This window comes from Sinocyclocheilus rhinocerous, unplaced genomic scaffold (assembly GCF_001515625.1).
Source record: "Sinocyclocheilus rhinocerous isolate Xijiao unplaced genomic scaffold, SAMN03320098_v1.1 scaffold1183, whole genome shotgun sequence".
Classification (NCBI taxonomy): domain Eukaryota; kingdom Metazoa; phylum Chordata; class Actinopteri; order Cypriniformes; family Cyprinidae; genus Sinocyclocheilus; species Sinocyclocheilus rhinocerous.
Genome location: NW_015625028.1, coordinates 361,998 through 382,657, shown reverse-complemented (window position 1 = coordinate 382,657; position 20,660 = coordinate 361,998). Strand labels below are relative to the sequence as shown.

The following is a 20,660-nucleotide window of genomic DNA, read 5'->3' as shown; positions in this document are numbered from 1 at the left end:
AGCAATACGTATTTTAATTGAAATCTACAGACGCAAATAGATGAAGTCTCATAAAATGAAACATTTTAATGTATATCTTGGAATTGTTTTCTTTCCTTTTTTTCCCCACTAGTATGAAAGAAAACACGTTATGGAAGCGAAATAGCCTAAAAATGTAGCCCAAAGCATACTTCTCTGTATTAATCTGGGACCTGTATATGATCATTTTAGATATTTGTTAAAATACTATACTTTTTAACTGTGTATTTTGGAGGACAAAATAATACTAACACTAATATTGCTATTCAGAAACGCGGGCCCCTCGCATGCGCACAAACAGCTCATCCACGCCCGGTTGAAGGAGGGCGGGTGTTGTGATGTCAGCGCGCAGGGCTTTGGATTCTGGGAGCACAAACACACATATCAGCCATTTTCAGTTTGCTGTGGTCATCCTCTCTCACTCCAGCACAAAGATCCGCCAACTGTCGAGCTGAAAGGGACGAGAAGGATGGACGAAGCGAAAGCGGGTCATCGCGCGTACGGGCGTTTGTTTTGCTGAGCGCGTCAAAGACAAAAGCGCATCGGACGGACGCGCATCATTACGGCCGACGCGTCGCCGGTGATTCATCTGATTCATGTCTGATATCGTTTTATTGGAGCGAGTCTGGGATTTCGGACGCGTCTGAATTCATAACATCACATTGTTTTCACGCTCGAGTTCAACAAGAGCCCGAAACAACCCCCCAAAAAAGCGGATTATTAAAGGTACCTGCAATGCAAAAATGATCTGCGCTTTAGTGTTTGATATGCATCGATCAAACAATAGGATGCTAAACTGCTGGCTGATTGAATGGGGAAAGTTTAGCCTGATCTGCTAAAAACAAAACTCATATTTAGCGCAAATAGCGCAAAAGTATATGTTTGTGTTCATTCAAATAGTCATGGCATTATAATTTGTTTAGACAATGTCGGAAAGAGCAAACCAGGTGATGTATGGCTGATTTATGATGATGCATTTGGTGATTTTTGTCTTCATCATCCAGTCAGTGATGGTGCAATGAATATTTCTGGGGTTATGAATCAAATATGCATGATTCATTCTCAAGTGTTATTATATGAGAATACAAAATGGTGTATGTGAGACAGTTTGCATGAAAAAACAATAAGTGTTTGCTGATGTTTTGAGTTGGTTGCACAAGCTTTAGCAGTTTTGTTTGTTTCATACTGACGTGTTTTCAGAGCAGGGCCCGTTTTCGCTCAGATGCGGGGATGTTGTGGTTGTCTGGAAGAGTTCATGTGGTGTGCTGCGGGTCACCTTGATGCAGTTTTCCAGGTTTCACCAGGTTTTTCCAGGCAGCTGTCAGTCATGGTGAAATCTGGACTGATCGGATGAAGGGTTGTGAGTATCAGGACGCGGGTTGTGGTCTGAGCAGGTGTGTTTATAAGCTGAACATCTCTCCGCTGGTGCTGCATTGCAGTCGATAGGCGTGATGAATGGCGCCTCTGCTGGACGCAGGTGGAAATGCAGGTGAAATCGGCCCAGATGATGGAGGTGGTGTCTGTCTGAAATGTCATAATATCATACTTCACCTCCTGTTACTGCTGTTTCTATAGTGGTTCATTATTAGCTGCATAGTGACCCCTGATGTGCTCAGGTTCCTGTTGATTGGAGCTGAATCACACGGCTGGCAGGTCTGCTGTTGTTCATCACTTCAGATGTTTTTGGGCAGCAGGACTCTTTGTCAGCACTTGTAGTCAGTGTTGCCAGATTGGCTGTTTTTGGGTGTGAGGTGCAGTAATGGATCATGACGGACTCCAGGGTGTAATGAAGTCATTAGGACTAAAGTCACCAGTCATTTTGCACTATTTCAGTGTTATGTTAGTATCATTGAGACACTATTCTATTTTTTTCCCAAAACACTTTGATTTATTTTTATTTCAGTTTGCTTTTTAATTTTAGTTAGTGTTTTAGTGTTTTTTGTTGTTGTTGATGTTCTTTTATTATTAGCTTTATTAATTATTTCCTTTGTAGTTATTTGTTTTGTCATTTTATTAGTTATTGTTTTAATGTCTATAGTTTATACAATGTCTATAGTTTATAAACTATATAGTTTATAAATGATTTCAGTTTTTGTTATTTTTTTGTTTGTAATTTTTACTGGTTGTTTTTTAAAAATATTTAAAATATTTGATATTAAATTTTACAATTTTACAATTTTTATATGTAATAATATTTTATATTTTGAAAATATCTGTATTGTTTTTATTCAGTTTTTATTTCAGTTCCAGTTTTTTTTATTTTATTTTATTTTTTTTACCATTTTTATTAGTTTTTTTTTTATATGTCTGTATAGTTTAAATACATTCAATTTAAACTAAATGAAAATGAGAAATTTGTTTTGTCAATTAATGGAAATAAAATAAAATAATTATTTTTTAAATATTTTATTCTGTTTCAGTTTTTATTCTGTTTATTTTATGTCAAGTAACAAATGTTTTATGGTTTTAATAAAAAAAAAATATTTTGTTTTTGTCATTTTTATTAGTTGTTTATATATATATTTTTTTTATTGGTCTATATAGTTTTATATATTTTTTTTTTTTCAGTTCTAGTTATTTTTAATACACCAAGTATTGTTAAAAGCGCTATATAAATAAAGGTGACTTGACTTGACTTGACCAAGTTAAATTAAATGAAAATGAGATGTTGCTTTGACGACTGTCTTGGCAGCTTTTATTGCATTTTATATCTTATTCTACACACTGTTTTAGTTTTAGTTAACTGGGGCCATGTAAGATGATGATTCGGCTGATTTTTTCATGTAAAAGCTGCAGGTGAGGTCAGATTTGTGACGCATCAGTTTGTAATCGTAACATTGGGTCCGTTCTCAGCGAGTCCGGCGGGTGATGTCCGCCATGGTGTACCCACGAGAAGAGACGCTGGAGCGGCTGACGCAGGACGAGATCGTGCTGAACACTAAAGCGGTGATGCAGGGTTTGGAGACGCTGCGAGGGGAACACGCTCAGCTCCTCAACTCCATCCTGGACTGCGCTCAGCCGGCCGTCGCGCAGGAGAAATCCAGCCTGCTCCGCAAGAGCCTGGAGGACATCGAGCTGGGACTGGGAGAGGCGCAGGTATCTGAATCCCACCGAAGTCTGTGACTGTTTGAACTCAGAATATCCAGAACTGGTTGTCTGGATTGCATTCATTTGACAAATGTTAATTATGCTAATACTTGTCATTGTCTGATAAGGCAGCGAGGCAGCAAGTCAGCTGCCTAGGCTTTCGGACGCAGCCGTTGTTTACGTCAAAACTGAAACCAAGCCGTTCACACAGAACGCATATTTATCGCATTTTCTAGAGGGACATCTATCAGCGTTGCACTCGCGTCTCGCACAAAATGTTTAGAAAACCATGAAAAATTAATGCAAGTTCAACTTTAAAAAAAACATGTCTCAAGACGTTACGGCGGTTTTTCCCCATCCCACTGCATCTCATGTTTTTAAATGAAGAAAGTACTCTTTGTGATTGGTTTCGGTCCTTTGTATTAAACTATGCATACATACATGATGCTGTTTTGTTTCTATATAAAAAATATTGGTTACTAAATATTCTCTCTATAAATTTGTACCATACCACAGTGTTATAGAATACTTTATTCTTATTGGCTGACATATATATATATATATATATATATATATAATAATCATTTTATTTACATTTATAATGGTATTTTTGTTTTAAATGTATACTTTTAATATATATTTTAAAGTTATTTAAAAAAATATTTATACATTTTCCAAACATATTAATGCAACTTTTTTTACATTAAATGTTTAGGGTTTTTTTAAACAAAGAAAATTAGCAATAAGTTATTTGCAATTAATAAGAAGTTAAATTTCCAATAATAATAAGTTATACAATTATTTAAAATGATAACATCCATGCAATTTTCAACCCATTCTTACCGACTTAAATCAGTTGCATATGACATGTTATGTAAATGTAACTTACGTTTTTTTAATAAAGAACAATTGTAATAATAGCTAGAAATTACAAAGTTATAATATTACAAATTTTGGCATACACCAATGTTCAAAAGTAAGATTTTTAAATATTATTGAAATAAGTCTCTTCTGCTCAAAAAGGTTGCATTTATTTAACCAGAAATACAGTAAAAACAGTAATATTATGAAATATGTCCTTTGTATTAAACTATACATACATGCATGATGCTGTTTTGTTTCTAATTGTTTAAGCAACTTTAATTATATAAGGTTTATAAACATTATTTTAAACATTATGCTCTTTTTTCAAATATAGTCGTGTTATTTTATTATGCTTTGAATAAATGTGCATTAGTAATATTTTGCTCGATGCGCCCTCTTGTGGCCTCAGGAGAGAAGCCAAAAGCTTTTTTTCCCCTAACTGAAATTATGCCTTTTTAATTCGAATATTGATCATATTTAAATACAAAATTCGAATTCAGTTTTTCAGCCATTTTGACAGCCCTAACTTGTACAAGTGATCAGACTTGATTTTTGCATTGCTGTGGCAAACACCATAGCAGAGCTATGACTGCAGAAAATATAGTTTGTAATTTGGAAACTTCTAGAAAGGAATGAAAGAGCTCTAGAAAAGCGGCTGGAAATGAATTGGCCTACAGAAGTCTTTTTCAGCATCATTATGTATATCTTCAGTGTCACATGATCTTCAGAAATCATAATAATATGCTGATTTGCTGCTCAAGAAACATTTCTGATTATTATCAATGCTGAAAACTGGTGCTGCTGAATATTTTTTGGGAAATGGTGATACATTTTATTTTTCAGGATTCTTTGATGAGAAGGTTCTAAAGTACAGTGTTTACAAAAAAATAGATTTTTTTTTGTAACATTATAAATGGCTTTACTGTCACTTTTGATCAATTTAAAGCTTCCTTGCTGAATGAAGTACTAATTTCTCACCAGCTCATCTCAGTCAGCTCAGTCTCTCTAAGCCTAAAGCAGCAGGTGGACTCATGTGCCCGTCTCCTCTCAGGTGATCATCGCTCTGTCGGGTCACCTGAGCGCGGTGGAGTCTGAGAAGCAGAAGCTGCGAGCTCAGGTGCGTCGGCTCTGTCAGGAGAACCAGTGGCTGCGGGACGAGCTGGCTAGCACTCAACACAAGCTGCAGAAGAGCGAGCAGAGCGTGGCCCAGCTGGAGGAGGAGAAGAAACACCTGGAGTTCATGAACCAGATCCGGAAGCTGGACGAGGACGCCTCGCCCTCCGAGGAGAAGGCTGGAGAGAAGGAGAAGGACAATCTGGACGATCTGTTTCCAAACGACGACGACCAGGGACCAGGTGAGAGAGAGCCATGCCCTTAAACCTGTGAAGCCTGACATATGAAACAACGGTTTGAAATAGAACAATTTATTCAACAAATAGACAAAAAATGTGCATATGTGTTTTTGTTATGTATCATATTTGATTCATCAGGCTTTTATGGCTCGTATAGTATCATATGTGACCCTGGAGCACAAAACCAGGATCAATTTTGTGAAATTTGAGATTTATGCATCATCTGAAATCTGAATAAATAAGCTTTCCATTGATGTATGGTTTGTTAGGATAGGACAATATTTGGCCGAGATACAACTATTTGAAAATCTGGAATCTGAGGGTGCAAAAAAAACAAACAAATAATATTGTGAAAATCATCTTTAAAGTTGTCCAAATGACGTTCTTAGCAATGCATATTACTAATCAAAAATTAGGTTTTGATATATTTACGGTAGGAAATTTACAAAATATCTTCATGGAATATGATCTTTACTTAATATCCTAATGATTTTTGGCATAAAAGAAAAATCGATAATTTTGACCCATACAATGTATTTTTGGCTATTGCTACAAATATACCCCAGCGACTTAAGACTGCTTTTGTGCTCCAGGGTCACATATAGTGAAAATATATAGGAAAAAACAGCTTAGACCCAAAAATATGCAATTTGGTGCAGATGCTGATATTTATAAGGACAAAAAAGAAATTCAGATGCTTGTAATGTAACTCAGTGAGGCCTTTATAACAGTATAGCACATACTTACATAAAATAATATCATCGTCATCTCCCAATTATATGTTTTATTCAGATGATATTTAAATGCTTAGTTTTATTATCAAAGCTCTGTAGTTTCAAAACACCTAAAGCAATGATTATTGAGAGATGAACACCTAAACTGATGGATCATGTTTGATATTTTGATTTTTAATCATTTTAACATGATTCTGAAATGTGGATTTTTTTTATAATTTAAAAATAAATCAGTTTCGTAACTTTAAGAACATTAAAACGTGATTATTTTAATACGCAAACAGTGTTTATAACATGTTTTATGTATTCATGTTTTTAAATGTTTATTACATACATGCACAAACGCACACATTTATATTATATGATTTAAATTAAATTAAAGCTTCATTTATTACAAAAACAACTCTGATTTTAATACATCAAATAAAATTTTGTCTTCGCAAGTCTTGTTACTGAATGTAATAACTCAAAATGATTTCTGGATAATCAGGAAAAAGTTGCTTCAGTTCAAGGTTATTAAATGTATAGCGCTTTTCACGATACAAATCGTTGCGAAGCAACTTTACAGAAAATTACGTTTCTACAACATATTCAGTAGTAGCTTATCAGTGGTGACTGTCAGCAGGGCCGTTTCTAGCCAATTTGGCGCCCTAGGCGAAATCCCTATTGCCCACCCATATATATATATATATATATATAATTCTGGCGGCAGTCATATTTCAGGGTGACCGTGCCACTCTTTATCACAACCCTGCTAAAAGTGCCAGTACGTGCGCTCATTGGCGCCCCTTCAGCTGGTGGCACCCTAGGCGACCGCCTAGCTCGCCTATGCCTAGAAACGGCCCTGACTGTCAGTTAATGTACATAAAATTACATTTTGTTTAATTTTGTTACTGAATGTAATAATTCAAAATGATGTCTGGAAAGTCAGGTAAAAGTTGCTTCAGTCCAGTAAGTGTTCATCTTGAAGTATTACCAGCAAAATAGTTATTCTTGGGTTTGCTTTATAAAAATCAGATTTGACAGCATACAGACACGTGAAGCATGAGCTGAATGTGGACGTTTGGACAATTACACTAAACGCCTTTTACTTGCTTAAAAACTATCAATCAGACGGCGTGGAGTAGATTGTGTGCTTTGATCATGTTGATCATTTCGAGGCTTTAACAATGCATGCATCAGACGATGCAGAGGGCTCTATAGGGTTAAGCTCTGATTTGTGACGCGTGTCTCCAGCTCAGCCCAGCGGTGAAGCGGCGGCGCAGCAGGGGGGCTACGAGATCCCGGCCCGTCTGCGAACGCTTCATAACCTGGTGATCCAGTACGCGTCTCAGGGCCGCTACGAGGTGGCCGTGCCGCTCTGCAAACAGGCTCTGGAGGACCTGGAGAAAACCTCCGGACACGACCACCCAGACGTGGCCACCATGCTCAACATCCTCGCCCTGGTCTACAGGTCAGAGGTCACCGCGGCCTGCTTTTCTGCGTTTCAAAATATTAGTGATGCACCGAAATCACCCTTTAATTGAAACCGAAATTTCATTTAGCCAAAAACCAAACATGAAGTTTATTTAATAATCAATTATGTAATCAAATTTATTTAATAAAATTTTTATTGCACTTAAGGCGAGTTTTTAATATCGACTTTTTAAAGATATATTTGTTTAAACTTCATGAAGTTGAATATATTTACATTTATTTTTATATCTAAAGTCATGGTAGAAATGGCCTTTTTTTATTTTATTTTTATTTAATCTTAATCTTTATTAAATCTTACTAGCATTATAATTTCAGGAAACTTTATATGTATATACTTTTTTTAAATTCAATTTTTTAATGATGTATTAATTTGTTGTTGGCGTATAAACAATTAAACGATGGATCATATTTGATACTCATGTTTTAACATGATTTTGAAATAGAAATATATATGTAATTTTTGTGTATAATTTAAACAAAACCGCTTTAATTGCACTTAAGGCAGTATTTTATATAAGCTTTTTAATGATATATTTGTTTAAAAAGTTGATAACTTCATTAAAAAAGTGGAATCTATTTGGATTTATCTAAATACAGGAATAAAATCTAAAATCGTGGTAGAAATTATGACAGATTTTAATGTAAAAAAAAAAAAAAATCCTACTAACATAAGTTCACCTCAGAAAACTATGTTTTTGTTAATTCAATCTTTTAATCAAATTGAAATACGTTGTTGAAATATAAACAATTAAACAATGGATCATATTTGATACTCATTTTTTTAACATGATTTTTAAATATATATGTAATTAAATCAGTTTTAATTGAAGATAAGACCGTTTTTATATCAACTATTTTAACGATATATTCAATTTAAAAAGTTGATTAAACTTCATTAAAAAGTTGAGCATATTTAGATTTATATAAATACAGAAAAAAAAATCTAAAATAATGTTAGAAAATGGCCTTTTATTTCTAAATTCTGACAGTATTTATGTAATCCTACTATCATTAGGAAACTTTATGATTTTTAAAAAATGTTTTTATTCAACTTTTTAATCAAATATAAATATGTTGTTGAAATATAAACAATTAAACGATGGATCATATTTGATACTCATGTTTTAAGATGATTTTGAAATACATATATTTAAATAAATCAGATTTAATTGCACAAGGCATTTTTCATATCAACTTTTTTAATGATATATTCAGTTAAAAAATTGAATATATTTACATTTATAATAATATAGAAATATGGTAGAAAATGGCCTTTTATTTCAAAATTATGACCATTTTGTTGTAAAACATAATTTACATAATTTGAAAGCTGAGACTGTTTCATATCAAAGCATTAAGTTTATTGCAATTTATAGGTTGGAAGCTGAGCTACAAATAATGTGAAGATTTTTCATGAAAACAGCATAGCCTGAAAAAAATCTTGGTGCATCAAAAAAGAAATCAATTTAAAAGCAACAACCGACCGTCTGCACAGCTGACACGTTCACTTCTTGTAGTTTGCATAAAACAGACACTGACACATTCAAACCACGCCATCAGAGGCGTGAAATGTGTCAAATCATCAGTCTGCTGAAATGGTGCTGCATCACTAGGAAATGTGTGTGTTGCCACTCCAACCCGATTCCCGCGTGTTGTTCCAGGGATCAGAATAAGTATAAAGAGGCGGCTCACCTGCTGAACGACGCTCTGGCCATCAGAGAGAAGACTCTGGGGAAAGATCACCCCGCCGTGGCCGCGACCCTCAACAACTTGGCCGTGCTGTACGGCAAACGCGGGAAACACAAGGAGGCCGAGCCGCTCTGCAAGAGAGCGCTGGAGATCCGGGAGAAGGTGGAGAACCTGCACCTGTCACAACGATGAAATCATGATGCTGTAGTGCAGTGGTCACCAACCTTTTTAGGCCCAAGATCCCTGGCCTCGGCCTTTATGAAAGACAAGATCTACCTATTGAAGAATTGATAGAAAAAGACATCCCAGATTGTACTTCAAATTTGAGGCCTTTTACTTAGTATTTTAATTAGTGATGCGCCGGTCATAGCGGATTCAGAATTCAGATTTTCTTTTCTTTCTTTTTTACTAGCAAATTGGATTCTGATACTGATACTGATTTTTAAGCAAATTTATTTATTGGCTATTTGCTTTATAACAAACAAACTGGCTTTAAACAAAAATATCTAGCCATTTGAAATTAGAGGCAACCACTGCATTTTAATCATGATCTGCAATGGCAGTTGTTTTTGATTTGATTTAGATTCATTTCAGGATTTAAAACAAAAACAGAATGGTCTGAACTTTAGGTGTTATTAATTTATTTGCTACATAAAACATCTGCACGAAACAAAAACAGCAGGTCTGAATGAGACGCACTCTCTGACAGCAGGTGGCGGTTATGAACAGGGTTGCCAGGTTTTCGCAATAAAACTAGTCCAGTCGCGTTTCGAGGGGGGTTCGCCTGTAAAAATCGCATTCCGGGGGTAAAATACACATTTTTCGTTTCCTTGGTTACCGCTCTAAACAAAGCAGAGTTGCGCTTTATACGGAGAAGAAAATGCCATTGCCATCTAAACTTTTCTCAAGACAGTTCCCTTCAGTGATACCCTTCAGTGATACTGTTTTTTTTTCGGGATCTACTGGAACAGTGATAAAGATCGCGATCGACGGGTTGGCGACCACTGCTGTAGTGTATCTAGGGTTGCAAAGGGGCGGAAAATTTCCGGAAACTTTACAAAAATCCTGGAAAGTTTCCAAAATTGCTGGAATGTTTCCGAAATTTACTGGAAATTTTCCACCTTTTTGCAACCCTAATTGTAGCCATACATACATACTGGTAAAAATAATTTATAGCCTGAATGCACTGTAAGTTGCTTTGGATAAATGCATAAATGTAAATGTAGCCAGTGTTGTTATGTGAATATATGTGCGCGTGTGTTTGCAGGTTCTGGGTAAGTTCCACCCTGACGTGGCGAAGCAGCTCAATAATCTGGCCCTGCTGTGTCAGAATCAGGGCAAGTATGAGGAAGTGGAGTATTATTACCGCAGGGCGCTGGAGATCTACGAGAACAAACTGGGCACCGATGACCCCAACGTGGCCAAGACCAAAAACAACCTGGTGAGGCCAGATCACCTCAACTAGAACTGACACGGCTGTAATTTAACCCTAGTGCTGTGCTGGAAATCCTTTACCTAATTTGGTGTTTCAAAATGTAATGGTGTGTTCACACCAGATGCAAAGCGAATATGCGCATCGCAAACGGGTCGTGCATTTCGCGTCATTCGCGTCGCCCGTCGCGAATTCGCCTCTATTCGCGTCTTTGCGTTGTCTTTGTATGTAATCTACTCACGCGAATAATTACATTCGCGTCTGGTGTGAACACAATGTAATGGTGTGTTCACACCAGACGCGAAGCGAATAAGCGCATCGCGTCACTCGCTCTAGATTACTCGCGGGATGTTTTTCGTGTCACACGCGCAAATAAATACAGCGCGGTCAACCATGTTGGAGATAACTACAATCGCTGTTTTGTACCTGTTGTCAAAAAGTCCTAAATATAATGGAAAGCCAAACGCCGACGTGTCTGGGTTCACAGCACCATCCAGAGGAGGATGAGTAACTTTAGGATCCTGCATTAATGTGTGTGTTTCATTTTACTACTGTATATATACACTGATATTACTATTATTTTTATTATTGATAGCAGCATCTCTGTAGTCATGCTAATAAAATACAACTACCACTACAACTGATTTTAATTGTTTTCTATGCTCCAGACCTATATAATAACAGACGGCTACAATAATGCTCTCTTCCTTTGTCTGATTCAGCTGGACGTGTGTCAAGAAGCTCCTCATTGATTGGCTTGTGAATTTTCCGCGCAAGACGCGATTGAGGTGAATATCGTGCGTTCGTGGCAAATGCGTCGCGCATTTCGCGTCGCCCGTCGCGAATTCGCCTCTATTCGCGTCTTTGCGTTGTCTTTGTATGTAATCTACTCGCGCGAATAATTACATTCGCGTCTGGTGTGAACACACTGTAAGAACTGCTTGTAAGTCTCTCAATGTGCGATATTATCACCAAAAATTGGATTCAGTCTAGTTTTCTTTCAGTTAGCACAGGTTTTGTATTTCTTTTTGGATCTGATTGGTCATAGGCCTCATTGATCTGAGCTGCACCTGAAAAAAAAAAAGCATTATTTGTGGACCATTTTTGGCAATATTCACTCAAAAACTGAGGTGCATAAACTCAGAAATACAAAACCTGTGTTAATTCAAAGAATACAAGTTGATGATAAAATGATTGAATCCAATATTTGGTAATATAGCATAAACATTTACAAGCATTCTCACCACAGGTGTAACAAGGTGGGAGGAAAAAATCCTAAAAAAGTACAAAATTATATTTTTGGTAGTTTTTAAACCCTGTGTGAGAAAAGAAAATCCTCTCCAGGTCAAAATGCCCGAAACACAACACGACGGTTAAAGGGATCATGAATGACATTCTTTTTATTTATAATGTTAGTAGGATTTTTACATCAAAACATAGAAGCCATTTACTACCCTGATTTTATTTCTTTATTTATATAAATGTTTATTTCTGAATATTTTTGATATAAATATTTATGTACTTATATGAACTATTTAAACAATATGACACAACAGTGCAATAAATAAAATGTATCTAATCCTGTTTTTCTTTTATACAACAATTTGTTTCCTCCTGCTTGTATATTTTAATTATTTTTTTTTAAATCTGAAGTTTTCATATTTTATTTCTTTATTTGACCAATTGTCTTTTTCCTTATTTCGTTATTATTTAATAAGCGTGGTCATTTTCCACCTTGATTTTAGTCCTCTGATTTAAGCACTCATAGCCTAAAGGGGCGTGTCTCTCTGAACACTTGTAAACACCCACTGCTGTGATTGGCTAACAGCTCTGCATATGAAATAAGTATTACATGTGGAACTGCCATGATTAACTAATCATAAGAAGTGTTGATTATAGCATTGTTTTTAGACCTACTCGCATCGCATCAAAGGTTGCGTCGCTGAGTATTGTATCCGATCGCAGTCATGTGATCTTTTGAGCTTGTGAATGCAGTGATCCTGACATTGCAGTGTGATTTCTGCATGCTTTAATCAAAACTAACACCGTGCAAACAGGATGTATATAAGAGATGCAAATAAACAGAATATAACTTGTTTGCCTTAAATCAAGTTTGCATCTAATATATCACGTCCTGATGTCTCCTGCTCTCGTGTTTATCTGTGAAAGTAAATATTCGAGGTCGATAAAGAGCAAGATCAGGAGAAACTGCAGACGCAGTGACAAAGCACAAGCCCTTTGGGTGAATTCTGATACGAAACATCAGCGTTTGGCTGCGGATCTGAAAACCCGAGAGCATCGTTCTCTCAGAAGCTCAATGACCGTGATTTTGTTTCCTCCGCAGGCGACGTGTTACCTGAAACAGGGCAAATTCAAAGACGCAGAGACCCTTTACAAGGAGATCCTGACCCGCGCGCATGAGAAAGAGTTCGGATCTGTCAACAGTATGTATTTACACATGCATGGAGATCATATATTCATATTTGTTTTATGTGAATTTCGTAAGCCTTTTTATGTTAATCATGCGTTTTGCTAAGAATGGACACGTTTTTGTTTGCATCTTCATCAGTTTTTGTCAGGATGGCGTCAGAGTGAGAGGTTTTGTCTAATCTGTTATGACATCACAGGCTTTTAGCCAATCAGACGCTTACAGGTTCACGCTCAAACATCCACCTGCTCTTCCTAAAAGCACAGCAAGCTCATTAGAGTAAAAGAGAAGACTTGCCTCTCAGTGTCTGATGCCATGCAGGGAAAGCTGCTAGAAAAAAACAGTCCACATTTTTTTTTATGAGAATTATTTTTTCCCCCACAGATGATAACAAACCAATCTGGATGCATGCAGAGGAAAGAGAAGAGAGCAAGGTATTAAAGGCTTTATATTATATATATTTTAACCCTTTAACTGTCACTCACATTTTTGAACATAGACGTGAAAGTGCACGATCCAAACTTACATTTTTATAATTCATGAACGAAAACATTCTGTAACATGATATTGATGTACCATTTTCATGGTAATGCAATGTTTGATTTTAAAATGGGTTCCAAAGGATGAATTTTGAGATTTAAAGTTTTCAATTGATATATAATTTCTGATGATTTCTAAAGTGTGATAGAGAAAAAGGCAATGAAGAAGACTTTTTTTGACAAAGGTCAGAACTCCTGTTATGTTGTAGATTTTTGAGGTGCACTCTTGTCAAAAATTAATCTATTACTTTTCCTAAATAATTTTTAACAAAAACATTGATAAAATATCTATTTAGGAGTCTTAGACTTTTCCAACGATATATATAGTTTGGCATGATTAGATTAGGATTTAATTGTAATATAGTGAAGTAAACTTAGGCGTCCTAAAGAGGGGACGGGTGACAGTTAAAGGGTTAATTTATTTATAATAAAAACAATTTTATTTATATTTATGTATAAATTTATTTAAACGTAAATATTTGTATAAATGTATTTATTTAAATGTAAAAACATTTGTATATTTACATTACCGTTCGGGTCAGTGAGATTTGTTTTTTTTTTTTAAGAAATGTATACTTTTATTCAGCAAGGATGCATTAAATTGATCAAAAGTGCCAGTAAAGACATTTATAATGTTAGAAATGAGTTCTATTTCAAATAAATGCTGTTCTTTTAAACTTTACATTCATCAAAGAATCCTGAAATAAAAATGAATCACGATTTCCACAAAAACATGAAGCAGCACAACCATTTTCAACATTGATAATAAGAAATGTTATGCATATTAAAATGATTTCTGAAGGATCATGTGACACTGAAGACTGGAGTAATGATGCTGACAATTCAGCTTTGCATCAAAGAAATAAATTCCATTTTAAAACAAATTCAAATAGAACACAGTTATTTTAAATTGTAATAATATTTCACAATATTACTGATTTGTACAGTATTTTTGACCAAATGAATGCAGCCTTGCTGAGCAGAATTTTCAAGCAAATTAAAAAATCTTCAACCGTAATGTGTATATTTTATGTATATTAAATATAATGTATGTCTATATCTACTTAACCTTGTTAATAAACATATCTATATTAATGATATTTAAGCAATAAGACATTGCTTTTATATAACACTAAACAAGCACTAAACAAAATAAATGTATCCAATTTATTTTCTTCTGAACAAAAATGTAGTGTGGTCCTCTTTTATTTATTTATTTTGTACCAGTTTTCATATTTCTAATGCTCTCATTTCATTATATTTAATCTATGTGTTTAAGATGTCTTCATTGCAGTGTGAATTCAGTTTGTCTGATGGTCATTTCCAGGGTAAGAGGAAGGACTCGGGTCTGTACGGCGAGTACGGCAGCTGGTACAAAGCCTGCAAAGTGGACAGGTGAGTGTGCAGGTGTGCCTCCGAGGATTCTGGGTATCAGAGTGTGGAGGAATCAGAGTGACTCTCTTGACGTTTCTCTCGTGTAGCCCCACTGTTAACACCACGCTGAAGAGTCTGGGCGCGCTGTACCGCCGGCAGGGCAAACTGGAGGCCGCCGAGACGCTGGAGGAGTGTGCAACCAAAAACCGCAAACAGGTACGGCATGCATGCTGATTTCCTACCTGATGCTCGACCTATAAACTCGAGGTCGACTTCCTGTGCAGATGACTCATACAGGAAGAGAACGATGTTAAAGATCACCTCACTGACTCTCTATGTGTTTTCTCTTACCTTACTCAACTAAATTAAACCTTACCTTACTTAAAGGGATACTCCACCCCAAAATGAAAATGTTGTCATTAATCACTTACCCTCATGTCGTTCCAAACCTGTAAAAGCTTTGTTCGTCTTCGGATCACAATTTAAGATATTTTGGATGGAAACCGGGAGGCTTGTGACTGTCCCATTGACTGCCAAGTAACTTACACTGTCAAGGACGAATTGTTGAATAAAGTCGTTATTTTTGTTTTCTTCGCGTACAAAAAGTCGTCGCTTCATAACGTTACGGTTGAGCCACTGATGGCAGATGGACTATTCTGACGATGTCTTTCATACTTTTCTGGACCTTGACAGTGTAATTTACTTGGCAGTCAATGGGACAGTCACAAGCTTCCTGGATTTCATCCAAAATATCTTAAATTGTGTTCCGAAGACGAACGAGGCTTTTAGGGGTTTGGAACGACATGAGGGTAAGTGATTGACAACATTTTCATTTTGGGGTGGAGTATCCCTTTAAATTCAAACTAAAATGAATTTATTGCTTATTTTAATTGACTGACAACTCTAGAAATAACACCACAACATTGTGAAAGCTGGTGAAATCGACTCGTTCTGCTTGTCAGGGCATCGATGCGATTAATCAGAGTAAGGTGGTGGAGCTGCTGAAGGACGGAGGTTGTGCCGGAGGAGACAGACGTCAGAGTCGGGACGGCGTAAACGGCCCCGGAGGCCCCCGAGGAGACTGTGAAGGAGACGAAGCCGAGTGGAGCGGGGTCAGTGGAGCCTGCAGAGCCTTTGTTTTTATTTATATGTGACCTTGGAGCACAAAACCAGTCATAAGGATCGATTTTGTGAAATTGAGATGTATACATCATCTGAAAGCTGAATAAATAAGCTTTCCATTGACGTAATGGTTTGTTAGGATAGGACAATATTTGGCCGAGATACAACTATTAGAAAATCTGGAATCTGAGGGTGCAAAAAGAATCAAAATGCTGAGAAAATCGTCTTTAAAGTTGTCCAAATGAAGTTCTTAGCAATGCATATTACTAATCAAAAATTGTTTTGATATATTTACGGTAGGAAATTTACAAAATATCTTCATGGAACATGATCTTTACTTAATATCCTAATGATTTTTGGCATAAAAGAAAAATCAATAATTTTGACCCATACAATGTATTTTTGGCTATTGCTACAAATATACCCCAGCGACTTAAGACTGGTTTTGTGCTCCAGGGACACATATGTAGTTTATATTTATATAAAAGTTTAGAATAATTGTTGCAATGTTTCAGAAAGAAGTCTCGTTTAAAAAAAAAAAAGCTGCATTTATTTGATCGAAAATACAGAAAAAACTGTAATATTGTGAAATATTATTACAATTTAAAATAAAGGCCCCGATATACTTCAAACAATATCGAAGAACGAACTGATGTGACATAATTTTGAACAAAATCATGCCAAAACGAAGTTCGTTTTGTTAGTTTTGGGAGTTTGAAACGGCTTGCCGGCTCACCAGTTGTGCTGCTTCATATTTTTGTGGAAACTGTGATAGATTATGAAGGGAATAGAAAGTTCGAAAGAACAGCATTTATTGGAAATAAAAATCATTTGTAAGATTATAAATGTGTTTTCTGTCACTTTATGATTAATTGAATGCATGCATGCTGAATAAAAGTATTATTTTTAATCTTTTTATTTTATTTTTTTTTATACACTTACCCCAAACATTTGAATGGTAGTGTATCACAGTTTCCACAAAAATATGAAGCAGCACATTATCAGTTTTCAACATTGATAATAATCAAAAATGTTTCTTGAGCAGAATCGCCTTTAAAGTTGTCCATATGAAGTTCTTAGCAATGCATATTATTAATCAAAAATTAAGTTTTAATATATTCACGGTAGGAAATTTACAAAATATCTTCATGGAACATGATCTTTACTTAATATCCTAATGATTTTTGGCATAAAAGAAAAATCAATAATTTTGACCCATACAATGTATTTTTGGCTATTGCTACAAATATACCCCAGCGACTTAAGACTGGTTTTGTGCTCCAGGGACACATATGTAGTTTATATTTATATAAAAGTTTAGAATAATTGTTGCAATGTTTCAGAAAGAAGTCTCGTTTAAAAAAAAAAAAGCTGCATTTATTTGATCGAAAATACAGAAAAAACTGTAATATTGTGAAATATTATTACAATTTAAAATAAAGGCCCCGATATACTTCAAACAATATCGAAGAACGAACTGATGTGACATAATTTTGAACAAAATCATGCCAAAACGAAGTTCGTTTTGTTAGTTTTGGGAGTTTGAAACGGCTTGCCGGCTCACCAGTTGTGCTGCTTCATATTTTTGTGGAAACTGTGATAGATTATGAAGGGAATAGAAAGTTCGAAAGAACAGCATTTATTGGAAATAAAAATCATTTGTAAGATTATAAATGTGTTTTCTGTCACTTTATGATTAATTGAATGCATGCATGCTGAATAAAAGTATTATTTTTAATCTTTTTATTTTATTTTTTTTTATACACTTACCCCAAACATTTGAATGGTAGTGTATCACAGTTTCCACAAAAATATGAAGCAGCACATTATCAGTTTTCAACATTGATAATAATCAAAAATGTTTCTTGAGCAGCAAATCAGCATATTATTATGATTTCTGAAGGATCATGTGACTCTGGAGACTGGAGTAATGATGCTGAAAATTCAGCTTTGCATCACAGAAATAAATTACATTTTACAATAGATTCAAACAGAAAACTGTTATTTTAATTTGTAGTAATATTTAAAAATTTTACGTTTTTTACTGTATTTTTGATCAAATATATTTACTTTAAAATAATGAGATTTAGAATAACCTGTACAAATCACAGTAAGATTAAGCTTTTCATTTTATGCTTATTTTGAATCGAATTTGAAGTGAATTTTAACATGGTCTTTTTTGATCAAATAAATGTAGACTTTGTGAGCATAAGAGATTTTTCAAAAAATATCATTTATGTATTTATCTGGTAGTGTGTGTATAATTCTTGAGGTTGATCATATATTGTGGGCACAGGATGGTAACGGCGCCCTGCGCAGGAGCGGCTCGTTCGGGAAGATTCGTGAAGCGCTGCGCCGCAGCAGTGAGATGCTGGTGAAGAAGCTGCAGGGCAGCGGCCCTCAGGAGCCACGCAACCCCGGGTGAGACTCGAGCACAACACAGCACCCTCAGTCTTCTCCCAAGAACAAACTAACTGACTAGAGATCATTCTTCAACTGGTGCTTGTGTTTGGTTCAAAAGGATGAAGAGGGCGAGCTCCTTAAATTTCCTCAACAAGAGCGCAGAAGAAACCTCACAGGTGTGTATAATCAGAAATGTTTCTTGAGCAGCAAATCAGAATATTAGAATGATTTCTGAAGGATCATGTGACACTGAAGACTGCAGTAATGATGCTGAAAATTCAGCTTTGATCACAGAAATAAATTACAGTTTCAAATATATTCACATAGAAAACAGCTATTTTAAATAGTAAAAATATTTCACAATTTTACTGTATTTTTGATCAAATATATTTACTTTAAAATAATGAGATTTAGAATAACCTGTACAAATCACAGTACGATTAAGCTTTTCATTTTATGCTTATTTTGAATGGAATTTGAAGTGAATTTTAACATGGTCTTTAAAATTGATGTGCATTTCCACGGTATTATGTTACGTGATGCAAATATTCATGTGTCTGTGTGTGTGTGTGTGTCTTCAGGAATCTAACAGCGGCCTGTCAGAATCCAGAGGACTGAGCGCTAGTAATGTGGACCTGACCAGACGCAGCTCTCTGATCAGCTAAAAAAAAGACGTCTGGACGTGGAAAAGGAGCCAAACGGGAGAGGCTGTTTGCTACCTACTTGAATCGAAAATCTCATCAAACGATCCTTATTCAAAACGTTTTCCTAAGAAAAAAATCTTAACAGCAAAAACATGTCTTTTAGTTTCACATCGCTTGCAAAAATCTGGGCTTAGCCTCTCTGCTTCGCCATTAGCGAGATCAAACGCAATGTAGCACGCTATCACCTCCTACACCACAGACTCAGTGCTGAAATCACATCATAGCATGGCGACAAAGTCGCGTAGTTTAGCACACAACGATCAAGTTATCAAAGCATACGTTTGCCATTTAGAAAACCGAACGTTCATATATGGTAGATGCACAGACGCTGTGAATGCTAACAACGAACTCGCCAAGTTGAAATGGCGCGAAAAACTCCTGCGAATGCACTTAAGAAAAATACAAGTGTAGAAGATGAGTTGAAATTCGAGAGCACCGACTGGTACGACCTCACTTTTGCCTTCTGAGTCTGATGTATGTAATGATTTAAATTATTTAAGGTCTTTTTGTTTTGCAAAATTAGCGCACAAGGATTTCGTTTACACTGTAGCTGGACGTCTGTCCTGGAGCGACTGGAAATTCTGCTTTACGATTTAAAGCTGATTTGAGCTAGAGCTCTTATTTATTAGCGAATCTAGATTCATAATTCGAACGTTTAGTCATTTTATCTGATTGCAAGTCAAACTCCAGCTCTGTCTGTCAAAAATCGGACGAGTTGCTGGAAAAGGCCAAACGTACGTAACTGGAAATTTCCATCAGTTTAAAATGTGACGTGTTTTTAATTTTATATGATTTTCTAGCCACTAGAATACCAAGATGTGGCTAAAACAGACAAATCGTCTTTTTTTTTTTCGTTTTATCTTTTCATGTTGATGAATTGCATAACAGCAAATGTCTTCAGTGTACTTGTATGTAAATGTTTGCGACTTTCTGTGACTCTGTTACCCTTTTTCACTGATTAAGGATGTGTGTGTTTGATTTTGGGTTTATTTGAATGATTCTGCTTGTGTTTATCAGAGGCGAGTGATCTCTGAATGCACAGTCGACACTAGCTTTGGGAACCAGCCATACAAATGGGCGAATCTCATAAATGCGTCATATTCCACCTCAAATCATATGCAGTTATGCATTTTCCATAAAGAAAATAGGACCATTAATTTTGTTCTTTGCATTGCCACATTAAAGCACATTTTTTTCTCCAATTTCAAATTACATATATATATATATATATATATATATATATATACATACACAGTGCCTTGCGAAAGTTCTTTTTTTTTTCAAGTTTTGTTGTGTTGCAGTTAAACTGCTATAAATTACTTTTTTTTCCACATCAATCTGCACTCCATACACCATAATGGCAAATCAAAAACAGAACAGTCACATCTTTGTTAAAAAAATAAAAAAATAAAAAAACTGAAACAAGTACATTACATAA

General features: G+C 35.5%; 1 protein-coding gene across 2 annotated transcripts; it reads left to right on the top strand.

Moving 5' to 3' along the window:
* The first annotated feature begins 374 nt into the window (after nt 1–374).
* On the top strand, nt 375–19,789 carry klc2 (kinesin light chain 2). Of its 2 annotated transcripts, none has more exons than XM_016562605.1 (14): nt 375–744; nt 2,876–3,114; nt 5,021–5,324; nt 7,292–7,508; nt 9,193–9,382; nt 10,488–10,661; nt 12,997–13,096; nt 13,465–13,514; nt 14,947–15,014; nt 15,101–15,209; nt 15,956–16,105; nt 18,412–18,536; nt 18,637–18,694; nt 19,100–19,789. In XM_016562605.1, the coding sequence occupies exons 2-14, from the start codon at nt 2,887–2,889 to the stop codon at nt 19,181–19,183; spliced, it is 1,857 nt and encodes a 618-aa protein (XP_016418091.1). In that variant the 5' UTR covers nt 375–744; nt 2,876–2,886; the 3' UTR covers nt 19,184–19,789. The 2 variants fall into 2 exon arrangements, with proteins under 2 accessions (XP_016418091.1, XP_016418083.1); XM_016562597.1 differs by having other exon boundaries at nt 2,872–3,114.
* The last annotated feature ends 871 nt before the right edge of the window (nt 19,790–20,660 follow it).